Source organism: Bos mutus, chromosome 2 (assembly GCF_027580195.1).
Source record: "Bos mutus isolate GX-2022 chromosome 2, NWIPB_WYAK_1.1, whole genome shotgun sequence".
In the NCBI taxonomy this organism is placed as follows: domain Eukaryota; kingdom Metazoa; phylum Chordata; class Mammalia; order Artiodactyla; family Bovidae; genus Bos; species Bos mutus.
The window spans coordinates 812858-834154 of record NC_091618.1 but is presented as its reverse complement, the minus strand read 5'-3'; the positions used below and the strand labels follow the sequence as shown (position 1 = coordinate 834154).

Sequence of the window (21297 nt, the reverse complement as noted above, 5' to 3'; positions counted from 1 at the left end):
TCAAATCTGTTATGGAGTTTTCCGTTCTTCTGCATTTTTTCATCTGGTTGTTCTCTCAAGTGTTGAGAGAGGGGTGTTGACGTCTCCAGTTATTACTGTGAACTTGCCTGTCTTTCCCCTCAGCTCTGTGAGCTCTTCACGCCTCTCGCAGCTCTTGTGTTTGGAGCACACACGTGGGCCTGCTGTTTCCTGGTGGGCTGAATCTTCACCATCGTCTTACGTCCCTCTCTGTTCCTTGTACATTTTCTGCTCTCAAGTCTGCACTGTCCACGCATGCTCAGTCGCTCAGTCGTGTCTGACTCTTTGCGATCCCATGGACTGTATCCCGCCAGGCTCCTTTGTCCACGGGATTTTACAGGCAAGAATACTGGAGTGGGTTGCCATTTCCTCCTCTAGGAGATCTTCCCAACCCAGAGACTGAACCCAAGCCTCCTGAGTCTCCTTCACTGGACAGACAGATTCTTCACCACTGAGCCACCTCGGAAGCCCAAAGTCTACATCATCTGATATTAATAAAGCTATTTCCAGCTTTCTTTTGGTTGGTATTTGCATGGTATATCTTTTCCATTCTTTTGTTTTTCAACCTACTTATTTTTATATGTTTGAAGTAAGTTTCTTGTAGACAGTATATAGTTTTAAAATGTATTCTCCTAATCTCTGTCTTTTAATAGGTACCTTTAGAACATTGATGTTTAATGTTATTATTGATATATTAGGGCTTAATTATTTGCTTCTGTTTTGTTTTCCCTGCCTTTATGAGGGTTACTTCAATATTTTTGAGGATTTCATTATTTCGATTTATCTATAGCACTTTTGAGTTCATCTCTTGTCATAGGAGACAATGGTGGGGCTTTTGGTCTCAGCCGATACCATCCTGGTTGGGAGACACAGGCGTGCCCTGTTATTACTCTCCACCCCTGGCCCCGTGTGTGAACAGGTAGTCATGACAGTTCTCCTTCTCCACTGGCCTCCTGTAAAATAAAGGAGCAGTTTTATTATCTCAAGAAAATAGCAAAAAAAAAAAGAAAAGAAAATAGCAACTAGATGTGTTTTGGGGGCAGGAACCTGAAACATAAAGTGATTCTCCCCTGGCCACAGAAGAACCACTGAGCCTGTGGTTTTTAGTTACTATGACAACAGAGAACTCCAAGTCCTTGTCATTTGGAGGGGTAACGATTTATCCGAATTCAAGCTATACCTTCAAGGTAATTCTTTCATTTGCTTTGAGTCTGGACTCCTCTACGGGACTGAGGCTAACTTTTTTCAACTAATTGCTTTGCTGCCTGGTTGAATTCCAAATGCTTTCTCTCTCTCCTCTGGTTTTCAGCTATTCACATTTCATCGAGTTGGGTAATGCAGATCTCAGGCATTTATCTGGACTGCCAGGGATCTGAACAGGCGTGTGGACCCAGGCAGGCTCAGAGCCCAAGCTGTCTTCCCTCCACCACTACCTGACCTGGATGGTGGAGAGTAAGGGCTCAGATCCACTTCCCTCTTTGTGGGGAGGAGGCCTCCCTGCTTTGGCAGGGATTCATTCAAAGGGCCAATTCTTTTCATCTTTGGGGAAAGCAACCAGCTCATTATTTGAGAGTTTAAAGTAGGCATTTCCTCCACCCCCATAGTCGAGGTTCTGTCTGTAGCTGCTGGAGGAAACTCAAAATGCCTCCAGGGTTGGAGCTTTGTATCCCGCTGATGGATACTCCCCAGAGAAGACTTCATATTTCACGTGGTAGGGTTACTGAGTTCCACAGTCTCCTTTTAAAAACATTTATGGGACATTTCCCCCTTCTTACTACAAGTGGCTGATAATAACAAGTCTGCGGGGGAGAAGGCTAGTTGGAGGAAACACAAATAAAAATACTCCCTGATTCCATCCATCACTTTTGCTGTTCGGTCGCTGTCGTGTCCAACTTTGCAGCCCCATTTCTGGCACATAATTTTATTTCCTTCTGTATTTTATATACAGAATTTTAAATTTCATGTCTTATGGATTCTTTTCTGTTCTTATATAATTTTTTTTAAATTTCCAGTCCTTATCCCAAAGGTAATACTATTTTTTTAAGTAGAAAGAGAAATTCCTCCTCATTGACGTCTCCTTGTTCCACTCTCCGCTGCAACCTCTGTTATCAGTTAAGCGTGGATTCTTCTAGAATTTCTTCTAGAGCATTATAAATGATTGGATTAAGGCCAAAACTACTGTTGCACAACTTTTTTCACTTTACAGGACACCAACAAATTTCTATCTTGTACATTTAAATCCGTTTTTTCCTTCTTTTTTCGTACATTTAAAATTTTAAAAATGTGTTCGAAGTAAATCATGCAGAATTAAAACCATTTCCCTAGGTAATGATGACTACAACCACCCCGACTAGTCCAGTTAGTCATTTCACAGGTCACTTCCTTTTTTAGCCAGATTTTTTCGCTTAACTTGAAGGCACTCATCCTATTATTGTAAAGACCTGGCAGGTTCACGCGGTGGTGGTTTCATATAGTCCATCAAACAAAAGGACCGTTTTCCTGCCTATTCCCAAGTGCCTTTACATTTTGAGCAAGCATGATTCTCGTTTTTTGTTATTATGAATCAAAAAAATAGAGATGTATCTCTGAATAGGATCACTACCTTGTTTATTTTTTGGAAGATAGCATTCCTGCTATTTAAAACTGTTTCCAAAGGATAACATAGAATCACAGCTCTATGAGCAGTTCACAGGGAAGCTCACTTCTTCCCGGCCTTCCCAGCAGCTTGTGTTTTTGGTTGCCTTTCTGCTATCTTGACGGCTGTATTTTGTGTCTAGCTCCTGATGAGGCTGAGAAATGCTCCAGATGCTTGTCATCTTGCTTGTCTGCCCTTCACGCTCCGGTTTTAAACCGCTTTTGATCAGGCAGGAGCTTAGGGAGGGAAAGGGCTAGAGCAGGAGCCGGGGCCTGTGGGCAAGCTGTCGCCTCCCGAATCGTAGCTTAGGGAGGGAAAGGGCCAGAGCAGGAGCTGGGCCTGTGGGCAAGCTGTCGCCTCCCGAATCGTAGCTCAGGGAGGGAAAGGGCCAGAGCCGGAGCCGGGGCCTGTGGGCAAGCTGTCGCCTCCCGAATCTAGCTTTGCCTTTTCTGGGTAGATTGTCGATTTCTCCAGCAGCAGCTTGAGGGCTGAAACTGGAGCTGCGTTAAAATAACACTGCTATGCAAACTTGAACCTAGAGCCGGTTTAAAATAACACTGACACCTCACGTTCCTCTCAGCCAGGCTTGTGGGGCCAGCTTGCCCGGATTTGTTTGTTCAGTGGTTTGACTCCCAGCTGGGAAGCTGGCAGGCGGGGCTGGGGATGGTTGTGGGGGTCTGGGCGCAGCCTGCCTGCTGGGGTCCGCTTCTCCCGCGCTCCCTCCTGGTTGCTCCAGACCTCACTGTGCGGCCGCTCTCCAGGGAGGGCTGCCGCGCAAGGACTCTGCGAGGGCAGCGTGAACAGACCTCTTGGGCCTATGACGTCCCGGGCTCAGAAGCCTTCGCGGAGGAGCAGGAACCCTGGTTGCTGCTTGTCTTCGCGTCCAGGGCTCTTGTCCCGTCTCTCACCGAGCGGGGCCTCCAGCGGCTGCTTCGTGTTCCTTGCGCACGACTCTTTCACTCGGGTATCAGGCATTCGCTGTATGCCAGGACCTCTTCCCTAGTTGAAGGGGGAAACCTTCGATTTTTCTGGGATGTCCTGCTTGCAAGTGTGATATCCCAACACATGCTTTCTTGACTGCCTTCCTGCAGAGAATTTTCCAGTGTGTGCCCAGCGTTGACTAGCGAGTCCTGGGCTCCGGGCAGGCTCCAGGCGAACCCTTGGCACACATCACCTCAGTGGTCCTCATATCAACCCCAGGAGGAAGGGGTTGTCACCCTCGTTCTGTAGGCAAATAAACTGAGGCTCAAAGAGGTGAAAGGGCTCAAACAAGATCTTATACTGGTGGTAACGGAAATCAGGATCTGAACCCATATCGAGCTGATGGCAAAGCCTTAACCACAAGGCTCTGCTGGCCAATTAGGAGGGAAAATGAAAGACACCAGCCTGCTGGTCTACTGATTGAGACTCATTCAAAGACATCAGCTGAGCACACTTCTGCACCTGGTATTGTGCCTGGTATTAGGGCCACAGAGACAGAAGGGTTCTTGCCTTCACGGAACATCAAACAAAAGTCAAAGACACAGAACCAACAGGAGACCTCTCTCTCTCTCAGAATATATACATATGGCTTCCCCAGTGGCTCAGTGGTCAAGAATCCGCCTGTGATGCAGGAGACATGGGTTTGATCCCTGGGTAGGGAAGATTCCCCGGAGGAAGGCATGGAAACCCACTCCAGTATTCTTGCCTTGAGAATCCCATGACAGAGGAGCCCGGTGGGCTACAGTCCATGGGGTCTCAAAGAATCAGACCCGACTGAAGCTCCTGAGCATGCTTATACACACTGTGTGTGCATGGGAGAAGTTTTAAGGAGTCAGCTCACATGACTGGAAGCTGCTGCTGCTGCTGCTGCTAAGTTGCTTCAGTCATGTCGGACCCTGTGCAACCCCATAGATGGCAGCTAGTGAGTCCCAAATCTGCAGGGCAAGCAGGAAACAGCCCCAAGGAAGAGCAGATGTCGTGGCTTGAGTGTGAAGGCAGTCCACTAGAAGAATTCCCTCTTCATTGGAGGATGTTAGCCTCTAGTCTGCTAAGGAGAGAAGGAAATGGCAAGAACCCACTCCCGTATTCTTGCCTAGAGAATCCCGTGGACAGAAGAGCCTGGTGGGCTGCCGCCCATAGGGTCACACAAGAGTCGGACACGACTGAAGCGACTTAGTAGCAGCAGCAGCAGTCTGTTAAGGCCTTCAACTGATTGGATGAGGCCCCCCACATTACAGACGGTGATCTGCAATATTAACCTCATCTAAAAATACCTGCGCAGCAACATCCGGACTGATGTGTGACCAGATATCTGGGTGCCATGGCTTAGCTAAGTTGACACATAAAATTAACCACCATAGACCATGTAATTTAAGATAGGTGTTCCTTTTTATCCCCCTTATCTTTACAAAAAAACTTTGTTGAGCAGCAGTTGGCAAGTATAATTGTGAACATTTAAAGTGCTCAGCATGACGATTGATATGTGTATACACTGCAGAATGATTACCAAGATCAAGGTAATTAGCACATTCGCACTTCACACAGTTACTGTTTGATAATCTGTGTATCTGGGTGTGTGAGAGAATCCTTGCCATCCACTGTCACAGCCTCTAAGTGTGTGACAGTGTGTTATTAACCACAGTCTCCATGCTGTGCATTAGCTCCTCAGAAATCATTCCTGCAACTGAAAATTTGTACTCAAATCGCTCTATTTTGATTTAATGGGGTTAATCACTCTGTTTTGATTTTAACTTAAATCACTCTACTATTTTCTCCTCACCCAGTCTCTGGCCACCACCATTCTAGTCTCCATTTCTGTGAACCAGAATGTGCTTCTATTTTTAGATTCCACACATGTGTGGTGCCATACAGCATTCAGTACAGGTTTCTCTCTCTTGTTTACTTCGTTAAGCTTTTTATTTGAAATAGAAGGTTCACAGGGGGTTGCAAAGGCATTACAGAGAAGCCCCATCTACTCTCAAACAAGTTTGCCCCAAACCAGGGCGTTATGGACACGGACATGGGTCCAGTTTGCGTGTATTCGGTGCCATTTTACGACACAGTAGATTACTCCAGCTTCATCTAGACTGTTCTTTCACTGCAGAGACACCCCTTGGCGCCACCTCTTCAGCCACTCCCACCCACCCACCCCTCCACCTTCCCAACCCCTCCACCTTCCCAACCCCCTGGGAACAGCTGTATGTTCCCCATCATCATAATTTTGTCATTTTGAGAATATGACAGGTGGTCGTTTTTCTTGTACACTGGTGTTTAGCTGATTAAAGGACAAGGCATAGCTGATTAAGGACGGGTGTTCTTAATGCTTATGGGTCACTTTCTCTTTTGAGCATTTACCTCTAAACCAACAGAGATGCCCTTAGCTTCCCTTCATTTTTGAATGGGGAAACTGAGGCTCGGGGCAGAGCCGTAACTGGCCTGAGGTCATTGTCGAGTTGGTGCAGAACCCAGACAGGAGTCTGCTTTCTTGGCTCCCCGTGAGCAGTCTCCATCTCCCGGCAGGGGCCCGGGACAGCGTTCATAGCTTTGGTTTCCCCAGAAGGAGATGCCGAGATAAGAGTTTGAGAGCAAGTCTTTATTTGGGAGGAGCCGCACCCACTGGAGAGCAGTGGGAAAACGAGGCAGGGAGGGAAGTCAGGGAAGGTGTGCCAGTAAGCCTGTTTCCATGGTTACCACCTGGGGCTGCCGGGAGCTTGACCCACTGGGGAGCCTGGGAAGCGGAGTGGAGCTCACGCCCCCTGAGCGAGCCCACCCAGGGGCACCAATGCGCCTACTCCCATTGGCCTTGGTTAAGGGCCGCTCATGGGGGGCGAGTCCCCTGCACCCTGGGCCCAGCACTCAGAGGATACCTCCGGCAGAGAGCAGTGCTGGCACTTGGGGGCTGGAGCTCTGTGAGCGAACGGCAGGGGATGGAGGGCACCGGCAGCATCTGTCAGAGCAGGTAGGGGTGTCTGCCCCCTTCAAGGAGCAGAGGACACTGGGGACACGCTCCACCCAAACACGCGCGTGGAACGTTCTGCCGGCAGAGTGACGGTTCACAGACGCTGTGGACTCTCCCTCCGGCGACGATTCCTTCCTCTCCCCATCCCTCCCACCCGGAGAGAGTCGAGGCTTTCTGACCGCTGCCCCCCACCCACACGCACCCAGGAACTCTTCCAGAGAGAGGTGCCCGGTGATTACAGGCTGGTCGCCCACGTGTGGGCACCCTCCTCTTCCCTGAGCTTCAGAGCAGCTGGACTCCTGGCCGCCCACCCCCAGCTGCCCTTCCCGAGGTTGGCAAGTCCTCTGCCATCTGCTGCCGGAGGTGGGGACCTGCCCTGGCTCCGTGTGGGCCGTGTGCTTGAACTTGAGCCACGCCTGTGCGCTTTCTGCAGTTGCCTCTATCTGTGTGCACTTCTGCAAAGGGCAAAATGTATCACGTATTCAGAGGAGGCTGTAACATGCAGCCATTTTAAGGGGTAACAACAGAGTGAATGTCACGTCAACCCCACCCAGGCTGAGGAATAAAAAGTCCTTAGCACCCCTGAAACTGTGTGAGCACACCTCCCTCCCCGCTTACAGCTTGCAGACTGCTTTGGATTTCTACATAGGAAACCATTCTTTCCAAACCTTCAACCTTTTATTTCTTTCTCTTGCCTTACTATACTGCAAGAGCTTTCTGTTCAATGCTGAATAAAACTAATGATCATGGACACTCTTATCTTGTTCTGTACCTGGAAGGAACGGTTTCAACATTTCCTCATTAAGTATAGTTTTTGATGTGGGTTTCTTGTACATCGGTGGTTGTCAAGCTCTACCAGCACTAGAGTTACCTGGAAGGCTTATTAAAACCCAGACTTCTCCCCAACCCCAGCCCCCAGGGTTTCGGATTCAGTAAGCCTGGATGAGGCCTGAGGGTTTCCATCTCAGACAAGTTCCCTGGCCATGCTGATGCCCTCTGAGAACTACTCTGGTAGGAATTCTTTATCGGGTTAAGGAAGTTCCTATCTATTCTTAAAGTTTTATTTTAAAATCATAAATGGAAGTTTTTTTCAGCTTTTTTTCTAATTTATTGAGACAATTGTGTCTTTTCTTCTTTGCTCTATTAATCTACCAAACTGATTTTCTGAGACGAAGCTCGCATTGGTGGGACCCATTTGATTTGATCTGATAGTGTACAATCTGATCCTTATCCTCCTTTCTGAATGCAGTTGCTAAGAGCTTTACTGAGAATTTTTTTCCGTTTATGAGTTCCCTGGTGTGTCTATACGTCTCCTCTCTCGTGCTGTTCTTGTCAAGTTCAGTGCTTAGCTTGGGCTTAACATGAAAAATACGGAAGTCATTATAGTCACTGCCACTGCTGCTGAGTCGCGTCAGTCATGTCCGACTCTGTGCGACCCCAGAGACGGCAGCCCACCAGGCTCCGCTGTCCCTGGGACTCTCCAGGCAAGAACACTGAAGTGGGCTGCCATTTCCTCCTCCAATGCATGAAAGTGAAAAGTGAAAGTGAAGTAGCTCAGTCGTGTCCAACCCTTAGCGACCCCATGGACTGCAGCGCACCAGGCTCCTCCGTCCATGGGATTTTCCAGGCAAGAGTACTGGAGTGGGGTGCCACTTCCTTCTCCACATGCCCTTACAATTGAACTTCTCCTGCCGTGTTCTCCTTGCCTGTCGGCCTCGCCTCTCTGCTAACCTGTGAGCCTCCTAAAGAGAGGGTTCACGCCTGCTCATTCACTGCTATATCCTCAGAACCTACCCCTGAGCTCGATACAGAGTAGGGATAGCTGTACTTGTTTAGAGTGGTGTGGAGTGGGGTCACGGGGAGGCCCCAAAGGGAGGGGGTGTATGTACACATGGCTGATTCACAGGCTGCCCTGGCGGCTCAGTGGTAAAGAACCCGCGTGCTAGACAGGAGAGGTGGTTTGATCCCTGGGTCGGGAAGATCCCCTGGAGAAGGAAATGACAACCCACTGTGGTATTCTTACGTGGGAAGCCCCATGGAGCGGGGAGCCTGGTGGGCTACAGTCCATGGAGTTGTAAAGAGTCAGACTCAACTTAGCAACCAGACAACAGTGAGCTGATCCCCGTCGTTGTACAGCAGAAACTAACACAGCCCTGCAAAATAATTATAGTCCAATGAAAATATAATAACGTAGGATTAAATAGAATAAAGTGAGGATTAAATAGCTATACAATAAGAAACCAACAACTATAGTAAGGCATTCATCCTGTAGGGAATGAAGGGGGACAGAAAGTCAAGAATAAGTTTTGGTTGGATGCTTCCTGTCTGCCAGGAGCTGGCCCAGTCCTCAAGCCATGCAAAAGGTCAGCACTGTTCACAGTTTCCAGACGAGCAGAGGCCCCGCCCAGCAGCCTCTCACCAGAGCTTCGAGGTGGCTGAGGACACGGGCACTGCCCATCCTTTGAAAAACATGCGTGTGTGGCAGGAATCGCTTCACATGCCGCCTTCCTTCTGATAATGAGAAGTAGATTCCCAGCTGTGGCTCCCTTCTTGCAGGGGCCGCTAGGAAGCTCAGAGTCTAATTTGAGCTTAACCAGAAGTGCTGGCTCGACCCTCACGGCCATAGATGCGCTTGTCCTTCCCCACGGCGTTTATGTCTGACACTGTTTCCTGCTTTGAGGTCTTTATTTTTCTCTACTTTTTAGTCACCTTTTTGCTGAACGTTTCCTTATTCTAAGTAGGCTAGAATCCCTTGAGAAACGTGTCAAGGGAATAGAAAATGAAAAACAGGCAATAAGTGGGCCTCCCTGGTGGCTCAGTGGTGAAGAACCCGCCTGTCAACGCAGGAGACGTGGGTTCAATCCCTGGTCTGGGAAGATCCCACGTGCCGTGGAGCAGCTAAGCCCATGGCCACAACTACTGAGCCTCTGCTCTGGAGCCCGGGAGAGGAAACGACTGAGCCCACGCGCCACAGCTACCGACGTCTGCGTGCCCGAGAGTTCGTGCTCTGCAACAAGAGGACGCCCCGCAACGAGGGGCCCACGTGCTGCAACTGGACAGAGCCCCGCGCCCAGAAGAAAGGGCTGCACGCAGTGACGATCCGGCTCAGCCAGCATGAAGAAATAAACTGCAAAGTAGGCAACGAGTACACTGACTGAGCTGCCCCGGGCCGATCGCTCACGCGAAAGCTCCTTCCTGAATGATGGCCTGTCCATGCCCACTCAGGTCTCTGCTCGCCCAGGCCCTGGGAACTGCCTGGGGCAGCTATCACTTCTGTGATGAAGATGTTTCAGATTGAGATAATTAACACTGAGATGCTGTTCCTCAGGATGCTGAGACTCATTTAGAGACCCAGGAAGTGTTCAAAAAAGAAACTACGGCGCTATCTTTGCTGTTGGCCTTAAACCCTTCAAAGACAGGTCACTCCAGGGAGTTGCTGATTGCGCTTCCTTTGCATCTGCTGATTCACGACACACACACACACTCACACACTCTCACACACACACACACACATAGCTGATGAGGGCTGATAACACTCTTGGGGTTTTCCAAGCATATGTTCCTCTCTAGGAATTCCAGGGTGACTCCTGATCCCCTCCTGCTGATCAATCAGCAGCCACGTCAGATCCTTGCTACCCACCTAACAAGAAAGTGCGGGGAAGCAGGAGATCCAGCTCTGGTGCCCAGAACTGATGGGGACAGACTTGGAGTGACAGAGTTCAGCCCCTCTTCCACTCCGAGCCTCGTGAACACCTGCCCAATGCTGGGTTCAGCTTCAGCTTGTAAGGGAGTAACCGCTGGCACATCACGGCGGGCAAATGGGAGACGCCACGGCCCGCCCTCCAGGGAGCAGCCAGTGCTTATACCTATGGCTTTTCTCGTTTATTTTTTATTTAATTGATGGATAATTGCTTTACATGGTTGCTTTGGTTTCTGCCATGCCTGCTGCCTTAGTGAGGGCTTTGCTGACCCAACTTCTTATGGTAGCCCAGCTGGTAAAGAATCCACCTGCCATGCCGGAGACCTGGGTTCAATCCCTGGGTCGGGAAGATCCCCTGGAGAAGGGATAGGCTACCCACTCCAGTATTCTTGGGCTTCCCTTGTGGCTCAGCTGGTAAAGAATCTGCCCACAATGTGGGAGACCTGGGTTCGATCCCTGGGTTGGGAAGGTCCTCTGGAGAAGGGAACAGCCACCCACTCCAGTATTCTGGCCTGAGAATTCCATGGACAGTCCATGGGTCGCAAAGAATCAGACATGACTGAGAGCCTTTCACTTCACTTTCAACTTCTTATGTGTCCAGCTTAACCTAAAAAACATTTAACATCAGAAGAAAAATAAAGCAGGCAAGGGACGTCCCTGGTAGTCTAGTGGTGAAGACTGCGTTCCCAATGCGGGGGCTCCGGGGTGGATTCCTGGTCAGGGAAGTAGATCCCACTCGCTGCAACTGAGACCCTGCACAGCTAAATAAATAAGGCAGGAAAGCAGCGAGAGGCTCCCACGGTGGCAGTGCCGAGAAATCAAGGCTTCAGAGATCAGCACCCCTGCCTTTTTCGCTTGCTCAGGCAACCTACTTCAGGTTACAGCCTCCGTCACACGGCTGCAGTTTGCGGGGTGCCAGCCCCTCTGCCAGGCTCCTACTCAGGCCTGCCACTCTGCTCACAGCAGCGCCTTGATGTGGGTACTGTCACTGTGCCCGTTCTACCAGGAGGAGAGTAAAGTTCAGAAAGCTTAAGTAATCCGCTCGAGGTCTCAGACCGGCAGTGGCAGAGCTGGAGAGCACGCCCTGGCCGCCTGGCCCCAGCACCCAGGCTCTGGACGATGCCGCAGTCCTCGTGGGCACACAGTTGGTGCTTACCAGGCATCCGCGGGACTAAACGAGGGCGGGCTGGGGAGGCAGTTCCGGCTCCTCCCCACCTGCAGAGCTCTCCCATGCTGGCAGATGAGCCTCAAGCTGCTTCCATGTTGGCACAGTGCTGGCTTCGTGGCTGTGGGCAGGGGAGCAGGGACCACGGAGATGCGTCCTCGCGCACCTCCGGCCGCCCCTGAAGCCCTCCCTGAGGCCGTTCCTCCACTTCCCTCGCAGAGACCCTTGACTCTTTCATCTCTCGCCGGGAAATCCCACTCTCAGGGGCCCTTGCTCAGCAGGCAGGACCCAGGACCACCGCGTGGATGCGGCTAGGGGGGTGAGGGGCAGAGAGGAGCCTGCGGGGTGGGCCTGCGCTGTCTGGCCACCGGAGAGGAAGACTCGTCTTCGTCCTGAAGGGAGGACACGAAGGGATTAGGGATGAGACTCGAGCTGAAGACAGACGGCGGGGCCCCGGCAGGCTCCCTCTGTGAACCACATTTCTCTCCTGGTCCAGCCTCCCTCTCCTCCGGGTTCAGGGTGGCCAGAGGCCGACAGGGAAGCCCTCTCCTGGTCTGTAAGGTGGACCCGGCACTGGCAGTGGTCGCCCAGCCAACGCCACATTTCCCAGCGTCCCTGTGCCACGGGACGCTGAGTCCTCACCGCTGGAGAGGAGGCAGGGGTGGCGTGGCCCCAGGGGTTCAGGGTGGGCGCAGTTCTCCAGCCTCTCTTCTCCTCCGGAGGCTCGCGGTCAGGGCCCAGAGTGAAGCTGATAGGGCCTCCGTCAGCCTGGGCCCCTGAGTGGCAGCATGGAGCAGAGTGCCCCACTGCCCCCAGACCTGTACTCACCATTCAGACCCCAAGCGCCTTGGACTGTTGGCCTGAGCAGGAAGGAAGCGCATAGAGTGTCAGGGCCATCACAGTCTCTCTGTTAGAGCAGCTAGCCTCCCTGGACCCATGCTGCTGCTGCTGCTAAGTCGCTTCAGTCGTGTCCGACTCTGTGCGACCCCATAGACGGCAGCCCACCAGGCTCCCCCGTCCCTGGGATTCTCCAGGCAAGAACACTGGAGTGGGTGCCATTGCCTTCTCCTCCCTGGACCCATACTTACTCCCAAACCACTCCCGTTCCTTTTTCCTCCCTGGCATCACCATTCTTAGTGAAGTCAGTAAAGCTAAACACCTTCTAGATACGTGTTCCAGACAGACTTGTGGATGCATACACCAGGAAACTGCCAAGAATGGCCAGAGCCATGTGGTCTGCTAAGGAAACATGGGAAGAATCTGAGACATGCTGGCAGAAAAAGCTCATTCACAGCAGTGAAGAGGAATGGATTACAGTGACCCGGCTGTGTGTCAGAACTGTCTGGGAAGCTTTATAATATACAGATGCCTAGGCCGAGAGATTTGGTCTCGGGAGGCCTGGCTGGATGGGTTGGTGGCCCAGGAATCTGTGGTTTTAATGACTCTTCCAGGAAATCTTGTGCAATTTGTTAAAGAACCTCTGGCCCAGCAAGAAAATTTGAAAGCAGCAGGAACTGTCTGGTTATTGGAGATGCCATCACAGCCCAGGTGGCTGCCATAAAAAGGAAGCCGTGTGTGAGCTGAGTCGCTCAGTCGTGTCCAGCTCTGTGCAACCCCATGGACTGTAGCCCACCAGGCTCCTCTGTCCATGGGATTCTCTAGGCAAGAATACTAGAGTGGGTTTCCAGTTCCTTCTCCAGGGGACCTTCCAGACTCAGGGATGGAACCAACGACGCTCACATCTCCGGCACTGGCAGGCAGGTTCTTTACCACCAGCGCCACCCAGGAGGCTTGGAAGAAGACTGGGGCGGGCGGCCACGCCCTCCTCCACGGGGTCTTCCTGATCCAGGGATTGAACCTGGGTCTCCTGCACTGCAGGCGGATTCTTTACTGCTGAGCCACCGAGAAGGCCCAGGAGGAGGCCACGGCCCCCGAGACTGCTGGCTGCAGATGAGGGGAGGGTGCTGGGTCAGGGGAGGGGCAGAGATGCCCAGGAGGACGGTATGGTGGGGGTTGTAGACTCTCCATCCTGGCTGCGGGGCGGCATCATCGGGCCGCTCTCGGCAACACCCCAACCTCCAGACGGAGTCTCCCAGGGGGAGGAAGGCTCTGCCAGGTTTGAAAGCCTTCCAGATGATTCCAATTTGAGAACCACAGGAATGTCTGGTTAAGAACCAGGTTACGGAGGTCACCCATCCAGGCTCGAACTCGTCTCCCCCACAGACTTGCCATAGCTCCGTGACCCGGGCAGGTTTCATCATTCGTGCCTCAGTGTCCTTGTCTATAAAGTGAGACTAATAACTGCAATTTCACGCTAGCCTGTCGTGAAGAGCAGACAAGATGATGTGTGTAAGCAGCCCGGCACACGCCCAGCGCAGCCCACGCTCACCGTCACTCCGCCGTAGGGGGTGGGCATGACGGTGACTTTGTAGGAAAGGACAGCTCTGTGGACTCTGTCCGGTCGTCCAGAATTCCTGTCCAGCCACCCTCCCCTGGAGCCTCAGCCATCCCGCCCAATGCTCCCATCCTGCGGGGCTGCGGGGGAAAGGTCAGGAGACCACAGCGTTGGGCAACCTCCTGCCAGGGCCCCGCAGTTACTCTTTCCTGATCCTGAACGCAGCGTGAGTCAGGCGGGCCCAGGGCCGCCCGAGCCGTCAGTCCCTACGAGAAAGACAGGCTCCCCTCCTGTCTGGGCAGGAGCCTCCCCCGGGTCACTCTCAGGTTGCTGAGTCCAGCGGGCTGTGACCTGAGAGTTGCCAGGACAGCCTTCCCTTCCTTCCTCCCAGGTCCGACCTCGGGGTCTCCAAGGGTCTTTGCCCTCTATTAGAATGCAGACATCGGGAGTATATACACAGAGCGGTCACGTGGAGAGGGTCTGGGGGGTGTTATATGACACTCATCATTTATCAGGTATTACACGCCGGGCACGACTAAGCACCTCATATAACCCCACACAAGCTCGGTGAGGCAGACAGTGTCCATGCCCATTTCACGGAGGAGGAAACAGACTCAGAGAGGCAAAGTGTGCCTCCGAGAAGGGCCGTTCAGCATCGGGTCAGCCGACTCTGGGGCACGTGGCCCTTCCACTCCGCGTGACGCTTTGTCCCTGGGCTGCGGTGTGCGGGGTGTGCGGGCGGAGTGCCTGGGCGTGCTCCGTCCTCTCTGCCCTGAGTCAGGCCCTGGCAGGGAGTGGAGAGGGGCAGGCCGCTTCAGACTGGGCGCAGCGAGGCTGCAGGAACGCGGGCCCCTCCTCCTCCCGCCGCCGCTCTCCACCCTGCGGGGCTGCCCCGCTCCAGGCCTCAGCACGGCCTTCCCAACGCCTGGAAGCTGGCTTCCCGCTCACCCACCGCTCCAGGCCACCCTCCGGCGTCAGCTCAAACAGCACCCCCTGTCCCACCGAAGCAGGTCACCTGCCCCTAATTCTCCGGCCCTCGCTGGCTCCACTTTATGGCACTCATTACAATTTCTAGCTATTTGTGCTTCTTTTCTCGCTGCCTCCCTAGATACGAACTCCTGAGGGTAGAGATTGTGCCTGGCAAACAGGAGATGTGCGTTGAGTATTTCTGGAATGAACGAGTGAGGAGCTAACAGAGGTTTTGAACCAGCGTTTGCTAGGATGTGGCAGCCGGCCCAGTCAAGCCCTTCCGGCTCCCTTGGGACCTCTGTCTTCACTCCTCAGGGTCAAGCTGACCCCGTGTGGAAGGAACCACAGTGTGGGTGGGGGAGAGGAAGGAGTTGCTCCACAAGAACTCAGGCCTCACTCTGGTCTCCCCGGGGCTTTCCAGGGACCAAACGGTGCACCGCAGGCAGCCATCCGGGGCGGCCCGGGTGGAGGGGACCCCTGCCCCAGGCTTGAAGAGGCAGCCTGTGGTGCTCTTAGGAGCCACCCAGCCTGCATCCATGGGACCCCGGGTCTCAGGCCGGTGTTGAGGGTCAGGACTGAACGCAAGTCCTGGAGGAGGAGTTCACGGACGGCACCTCTCTCCTGCTGACTCCGTGACACCTGTTCACGGACGGCACCTCTCCTGCTGACTCCATGACACCTGTCAAGAGGCCAAGCTGGATTTCGGAGGGGGCGATTGTGGTCCAGATTGTGGAGATCAGAGGGGCCAGTCTGGTTGCGGTGGCCAGAATAACCGCCCCCCAAGGGCGTCCACGTCCAAACTCCCAGAACCTATGAACACGTTACCTTACATGGCAAAGGGGAATCGAGGCCGCAGATGGAATTAAGGTTGTGAATCAGCTGACCCAGAGACGCTGGAGGAGCCTGGCTTATCCATCTGGGCCCGATCACAAGGGTCCCAGGAAGTGGAAGAGGGCAGAAGAGTTGGGGGAATGTGTGACGCTACAACACAGGCTCTGAAGCTGGAGGAAGCGGCCACAAGCCAAGGAGTGCAGGAGGCCCCTGGAAGCCGGGAAACTTAGAGAAGCGATCCCCCACTCGGGCTGCCCGGAGAAACAACGCCTTCCAGACTTCTGACCTCCAGAATCTAAGATTATAAATCTGCTTTGTTTTAAGCCACTGAGCCGGTGGCAGTTTGCTAGAGCAGTAGAGGAACGCATGCACTGGCTATACCGCTGCCGTGCGGACAGGTGACGGCGTCTGCAGGGCCCAGGTGGGGGCTGATTTTACTTCCTCTGCCATCGAGGCGAGGTTCCTGCAGGAGCCTTCCTGGAGCACAGGAGTCACGCTTGAGCCGCAAGAAGTGTCTCAGACGTGTTGCTGGGTCCACCCTCGGCCTCACGAAGAGGACCTCGTGGTCAGTCTGGGGGCATCCGGGGCGAGAAGTGCCTGCTTGGGAACCCATCTGAGTTCTTCCGATTTTAAGCACTTGCCATCTGGAGGCATGTACCTCCACTGAAACTCTTTCAAAAAATACAGTTTTCTCAACACCCTCATTGGTCTCAGTTTCCCTTGGAAGTGGGCTTATTCTGTCGGAATCCGGTCATGTGAGGGGCGGTGGGAGTCTATTTCAGAGAGTCTAGGTAAACGGTGGCCAGGAGGGATGCTGGGGGGAGGCTGTGGGGTCTTTGCTAACCACCCGGAAACCACCCAGCCCTGGGGCTGAGTGAGTTGTTCTGAGGCTTGCACCCCCAGAGAGAACACCGGGGTTCGCAGGGAGGAGCACAGGGAGCGACTTCCTGGGGCTCCAGAGCAAGCCCGTGGGGCCTTTACGGGGTGGCCACAGCCTCCCCGTGGACAGGAAGGAGGGTGTCACTCAGGGCACACGCAAGCTTCCCCAAGGTCCACACCCTGGCTTCACATTGCCACACTCACAGTGCAACTTTCCGGCCACAGCCCAGACCCTCGCCCTGCCATGCTCACTCGGTCCTGGCAGCCGGGCATTTGACCCCTGGGCTTGCATTTTCACATTGTATCATTGCAACTGGCCATGGTGACCCATGGGATGAGTCCCGTGGCCAAGATGGAACAACCTCACAGTCTTAACCAACGTTTGGGCTGTTCAGCCTCAAATTCCTGGAGGCCTAGGCAAGCAGATGCTTCAGCTGCAAGAAAGCCCTCTGCTCCTGCTGTCTAGAGGGAGCCAAATGAGGTTCACGCTGTTTGTGTTTCTGTCCATTTATTAGCCAGTGACGGAAGCACAGCTGGCCCCACACAGAGCACCCATGGAACGGACATACACCTGGAGAAAGCCACCACACCCCTTTCCCTGCCCACCTGAGCTCAGACTGGTCCATCCCCAGAGCCCTCCTGTCCTGAGTGGTCTCAGTGGGTTTGGCCCCACCAGGCCCCTTCTCCTGAGGGAAAGCAGGACATGGAACGTTGACCTGGGGTCAACAGAAAGCCCAGGACTGATCCTACCAGGGGTCTCCCCTCCTGCAGAGAGCCCCAGGGCCACTAAAGCACCTTATGTCTTATGAAGGATGTTCTTCACCCTTGTACCCAGTCTTCCCAGTCTCCAGGAATTCCCCAAGCCAGATTTCTAAAGGTCAGATGATGAGATGTTTCTCAGGCTAAGTAAGGAGTCGCTAATGTTGCTTCAGCATACGTCTAGAAGCACGTGCTCTGCTGGGCGCTGGGCAAGGGCGATTTCCACAGCTGGTCAGAGTTGGAATGCTGGTCCCACCTCAGTCTAACAGACCTCTGCTCCTTCCCTGTGGGTGAGGCTCTGGGCTAAATCTCTCCTGTCCTGTGACTTTAACAAATGAGTTCCCCTGCAGAGCGAGAGGCAATCAGACCAAAGCAGGATCGTGGGTCCTTCCTTCATTAGAACACACAGGCCAAGAGGGCAGAGGAGGGGTGTGGATGTTTCTAGACTCCGGAGGGAACTAGGCTCCACACAGAGGATTTGGGGAAGGAGAGGGGAATGTTTGGAGGAGTCCCCGTGAGTCATGCAGATCTGCAAGACAGACCACAATAAACGAGGTCCTTCTTGGGAAGCCAAGGGGATCAAGTCTGAGAACCGCATGGGCGGCAGGCGAGGCGTGTGAACACTTGGAGGAAAAGGCCTCCGAGCGGGTGCTCCGTCCGGAACCTTGGGGTCTCTTGATACTTATTGTTCAGGGGCCTGTTTCGGCCTCCATCGCCCAGGCGGACGGCCCACCCCAGGGCTGAAGGGTGGAGGCGGCCGGCTCAGGGCTCCATGTGCCACCACTTGAAGGAGAAGGGCTGCCGGCGCACGTTGGTGCCGCAGTGCACCTCGCCGTGCAGCATGTGGTACGGGGTGAAGTCGTCGATGAAGGTGCAGTGGAGACCCAGCGGCTCCAGCAGGGACCGCACCTTCTCCTCCAGGCAGCAGCGGCCATTGATGACGGGCCCGAAGGGCTTGGGGATGCCCAGGTGCTGGCCCAGCACCAGCATGTTCACCTGCAAAGGGGGCGCCCAGGTCAGGGGCAGCATCGGCTCCCACCCAGCACCTTCTCTATGCTCAGCAGGGCCTGGTGCTGTCTTTGAAGCCACCTCGCAAACAGCCACTCGCCTCTCAGACAGCGAGGGAGGGACGTGGCCTGGCAAGAACCCTAACCAGCTGTGCACGTGCAGAGCTCACGATGAGAACTTCTCTGGCGGCTGCCCTCCTCGTTGGTAGGCAGCTGCCATGTCTGTGCTACGGAATCCTGAACTCCCAGGCTACAGCTGATGGGACCAGGGTAGATGTGTGACCCAAGCGGGGCCGATCAGATTCCCTCCTCGGCTGGTGCCGTTAACATGGTGGGAGAGCTGAGTCTCTCTCTCCCTGTGTCTGCCCTTCGGTGTGGCCATATTCATGTCTGTCCCCTGGGACACAGAGGCTAGGGAGGCCAAGAAAAGGAGGAGGCAGTGGTGGGGGTGGGGGTGGATGAGCAGTGTAGCCGTGGAAACAGGAGCTGGTTCCAGGCCCTCCTAACGCCCCCCACAGCGGCCACCCCGCCACAGGCCTTCCTGGGGTCTTTAGGCTAAATCTTCGGCTCTGGCCGAAACCCACTTTGGTGGTCTTCTGTTTCCTACAAACACAAGAATCTGGAGCACTGCACAAGCTTCTGGGGGCACGGGCCTTATTGCAAAGCCTCCTTGGAGATGCAGGAAGGAAAGGGAGTGATAAGAGGCTTTGCAAGAGGGGAAATCAAGGAGGGCAAACAGTCAGAAAGGGGAAGGAGAAGGAGGGATGAAGCAAGGGTGGTGTGGACAGGCTGCCCGCAAGCCTCTGATGATGGGTGAGTCTGGTTCCTCCGAGGGATGGAGGTGGGGAGGGCTCGAGAGGGAGGGAAAGAGGCAGGAGGGAGCTGTGCTGCTCGAAGGGTGGGCCTCAGAGAGCGCCCGGGGGTTCGCTGTTAGAAAGGCAGCGAGTCTCAGGCCCCTGCGGGATCGGAACGCCTGGGGTGGGGCCCCGAGGTCCCCGTGTTCCAGATGCAAGTTCAAGTTTCAGAGACAGCAGAGGCAAAGCCCCCAGGCTCAATCAAAGGCCACTTCTTCCACGGAGCCCTCTTGGGTCTCCAGGCCTACCTCTCAGGCTGGAAGTGCTTTGTTTCACCTCTGATCTGGCACACCACTTTATCATACAAGGTAGATCTTTGGGACAAACCCTCAGAGAGGTGAAGCGAGTTTCTCCCCGACCAGATTTGACTGGTAGCTCCTTGGGAGCAGGGAGCAGCCTGAGTCATCTCTGCATCTCACACAGGGAACGTTAAATATGCAGGGGGTGGGTGAGCGTCCGGGAGCCGGGGGAAAGGGCTGTCTGACCTTCCGGTGGATGCTACCCGCATGGCCTCACGCCATCTTTCGCTCACTGCACAAATACCAGCTGGGTCCCTGGGAGGAGAGGACGGCCTTCCCAGACGGCCCTGGAGTGCAGGCTTGGCCAGTGAGCATTCCGTGGTGATTGTGACAACCGGTCAAGAAGAGGTCCTTCCGCTGGGACCGTGGGACCTCTGAGTCTCCCTGCCCCCAGCCCCGGCCCCTCAACCCCAACACAGCGGTGCCGGGCGTTTGGCCCCCGGGGGAGTAGAGGCTTGGCGCCTAATCTGACAAAACCCAAAGTCCCGGCTGACGGCCTCACCAAGTCCGGGAAGAAGGCCACGGCCTTCCTCCTCTCCATCTTGAAGAGCTGCGGGATGTCCACGATGTCCCGCTCGGCCAGGCCCAGCTCCCGCTTCAGCACCTCCCGGTTCCAGTCGATGCAGCTCTGGGGAGGGGGACGGGGAAGTCAGGGAGGCCTTGCAGGTGTGGTGGGGGGAGGCCCACGGGGGCACGTCTGGTTAAGGATGGACAAGATGCCCAAGTGCCCACAGGTCAGCCCTCCACACGAACCTACTCCTTGTGAGCCTTCATCAAAACATGCCTGCTCAGGTCCCCCCGCCACAGCTTCACCCCCTGGCAGGGGGCACGAGAGCGCGGCTCAAGGTGCCCTGTCCTCCACCCGCTGGTCCCCCCGCCACAGCCTCAGCCCCTGGCAGGGGGCACGAGAGCATGGCTCAGGGTGCCCGTCCTCCACCCGCTGGTCCCCCCGCCACAGCCTCAGCCCCTGGCAGGGGGCACGAGAGCGCGGCTCAGGGTGGCCCGTCCTCCACCCGCTCCCTTCTCGAGCCTCACTCCTCCGGGATCTCCTTCAGTCTTACGTTCAAAACACTAGACACCGCCAACTTCCATATTTCCACCCCCCAGCCACTATCCCACGGACAGAGGAGCCTGGTGGGCTTCAGTCCATAGGGAAGCAAAGAGCCGGACATGACTGAACACTCACACAGGAGCCACTTTATAAAGCCCAATGCTTTCCCTCAGCTCAGACGTGCAGGCACAACCAGCCCTGCGCATCTCCACTTGGGTGTCTGACGGGCACGTCAGAGGTGAGGAGTCATTTCTACCCACCCCTCCACACCCTCCCTTCCGCATTCTTCAGCCCTGGAAACTAATCGCTGCTCAGGCCCAAATGCATGGACATGTATACGCTACCATACATAGCCAGCAGGAGCTTGCCTACAGCACAGGGAGCTTAGCTAGGGGCTCTGATGACTTAGAAAGGTGCGTGGAGGGTGCAGGAGGGCAAGGAGGGGTGTTATACAACAGACCCACTTCCTCCTAAAGCGGAGGCTAACACACCATCATAAAGCAATCGGGTTCCGGGTGGCTCAGTGGGTAAAAAGTCCGCCCCCAGCGCACGAGGTGCAGGGGAGGTGGGATCCATCCCTGGGTCGGCAAGATTCCCTGGAGGAGGGCCTGGCAACCGTTCCAGGACTCTTGCCTGGAGAATCCCGCGGACAGAGGAGCCTGGCGGGCTATGGTCCACGGGGTCGCAGAGGGTCGGGCATGACTGAGCGACTAACCACGCGCACGCGAACCCCAGTGAAAGAGAAAACCCTGCTCGACGCCGCCCCTCCTCTCACTCTGCCTCCGTGTCAGCAAG

General features: G+C 54.5%; 1 protein-coding gene across 1 annotated transcript in view; it reads right to left on the bottom strand.

Moving 5' to 3' along the window:
- Positions 1 to 17181: 17181 nt before the first annotated feature.
- The window catches only part of PADI3 (peptidyl arginine deiminase 3), a 30056-nt gene continuing 25940 nt past the window's right edge, over positions 17182 to 21297 (bottom strand). Inside the window, exons 15-16 of the mRNA XM_070379164.1 lie at positions 19954 to 20079; positions 17182 to 18287 (exon numbers count right to left, since the gene is read on the bottom strand). Of these exons, the coding sequence (XP_070235265.1) occupies positions 18054 to 18287; positions 19954 to 20079 (360 nt within the window). The 3' untranslated portion in view covers positions 17182 to 18053. The remainder of the gene's footprint in view (positions 18288 to 19953; positions 20080 to 21297) is intronic.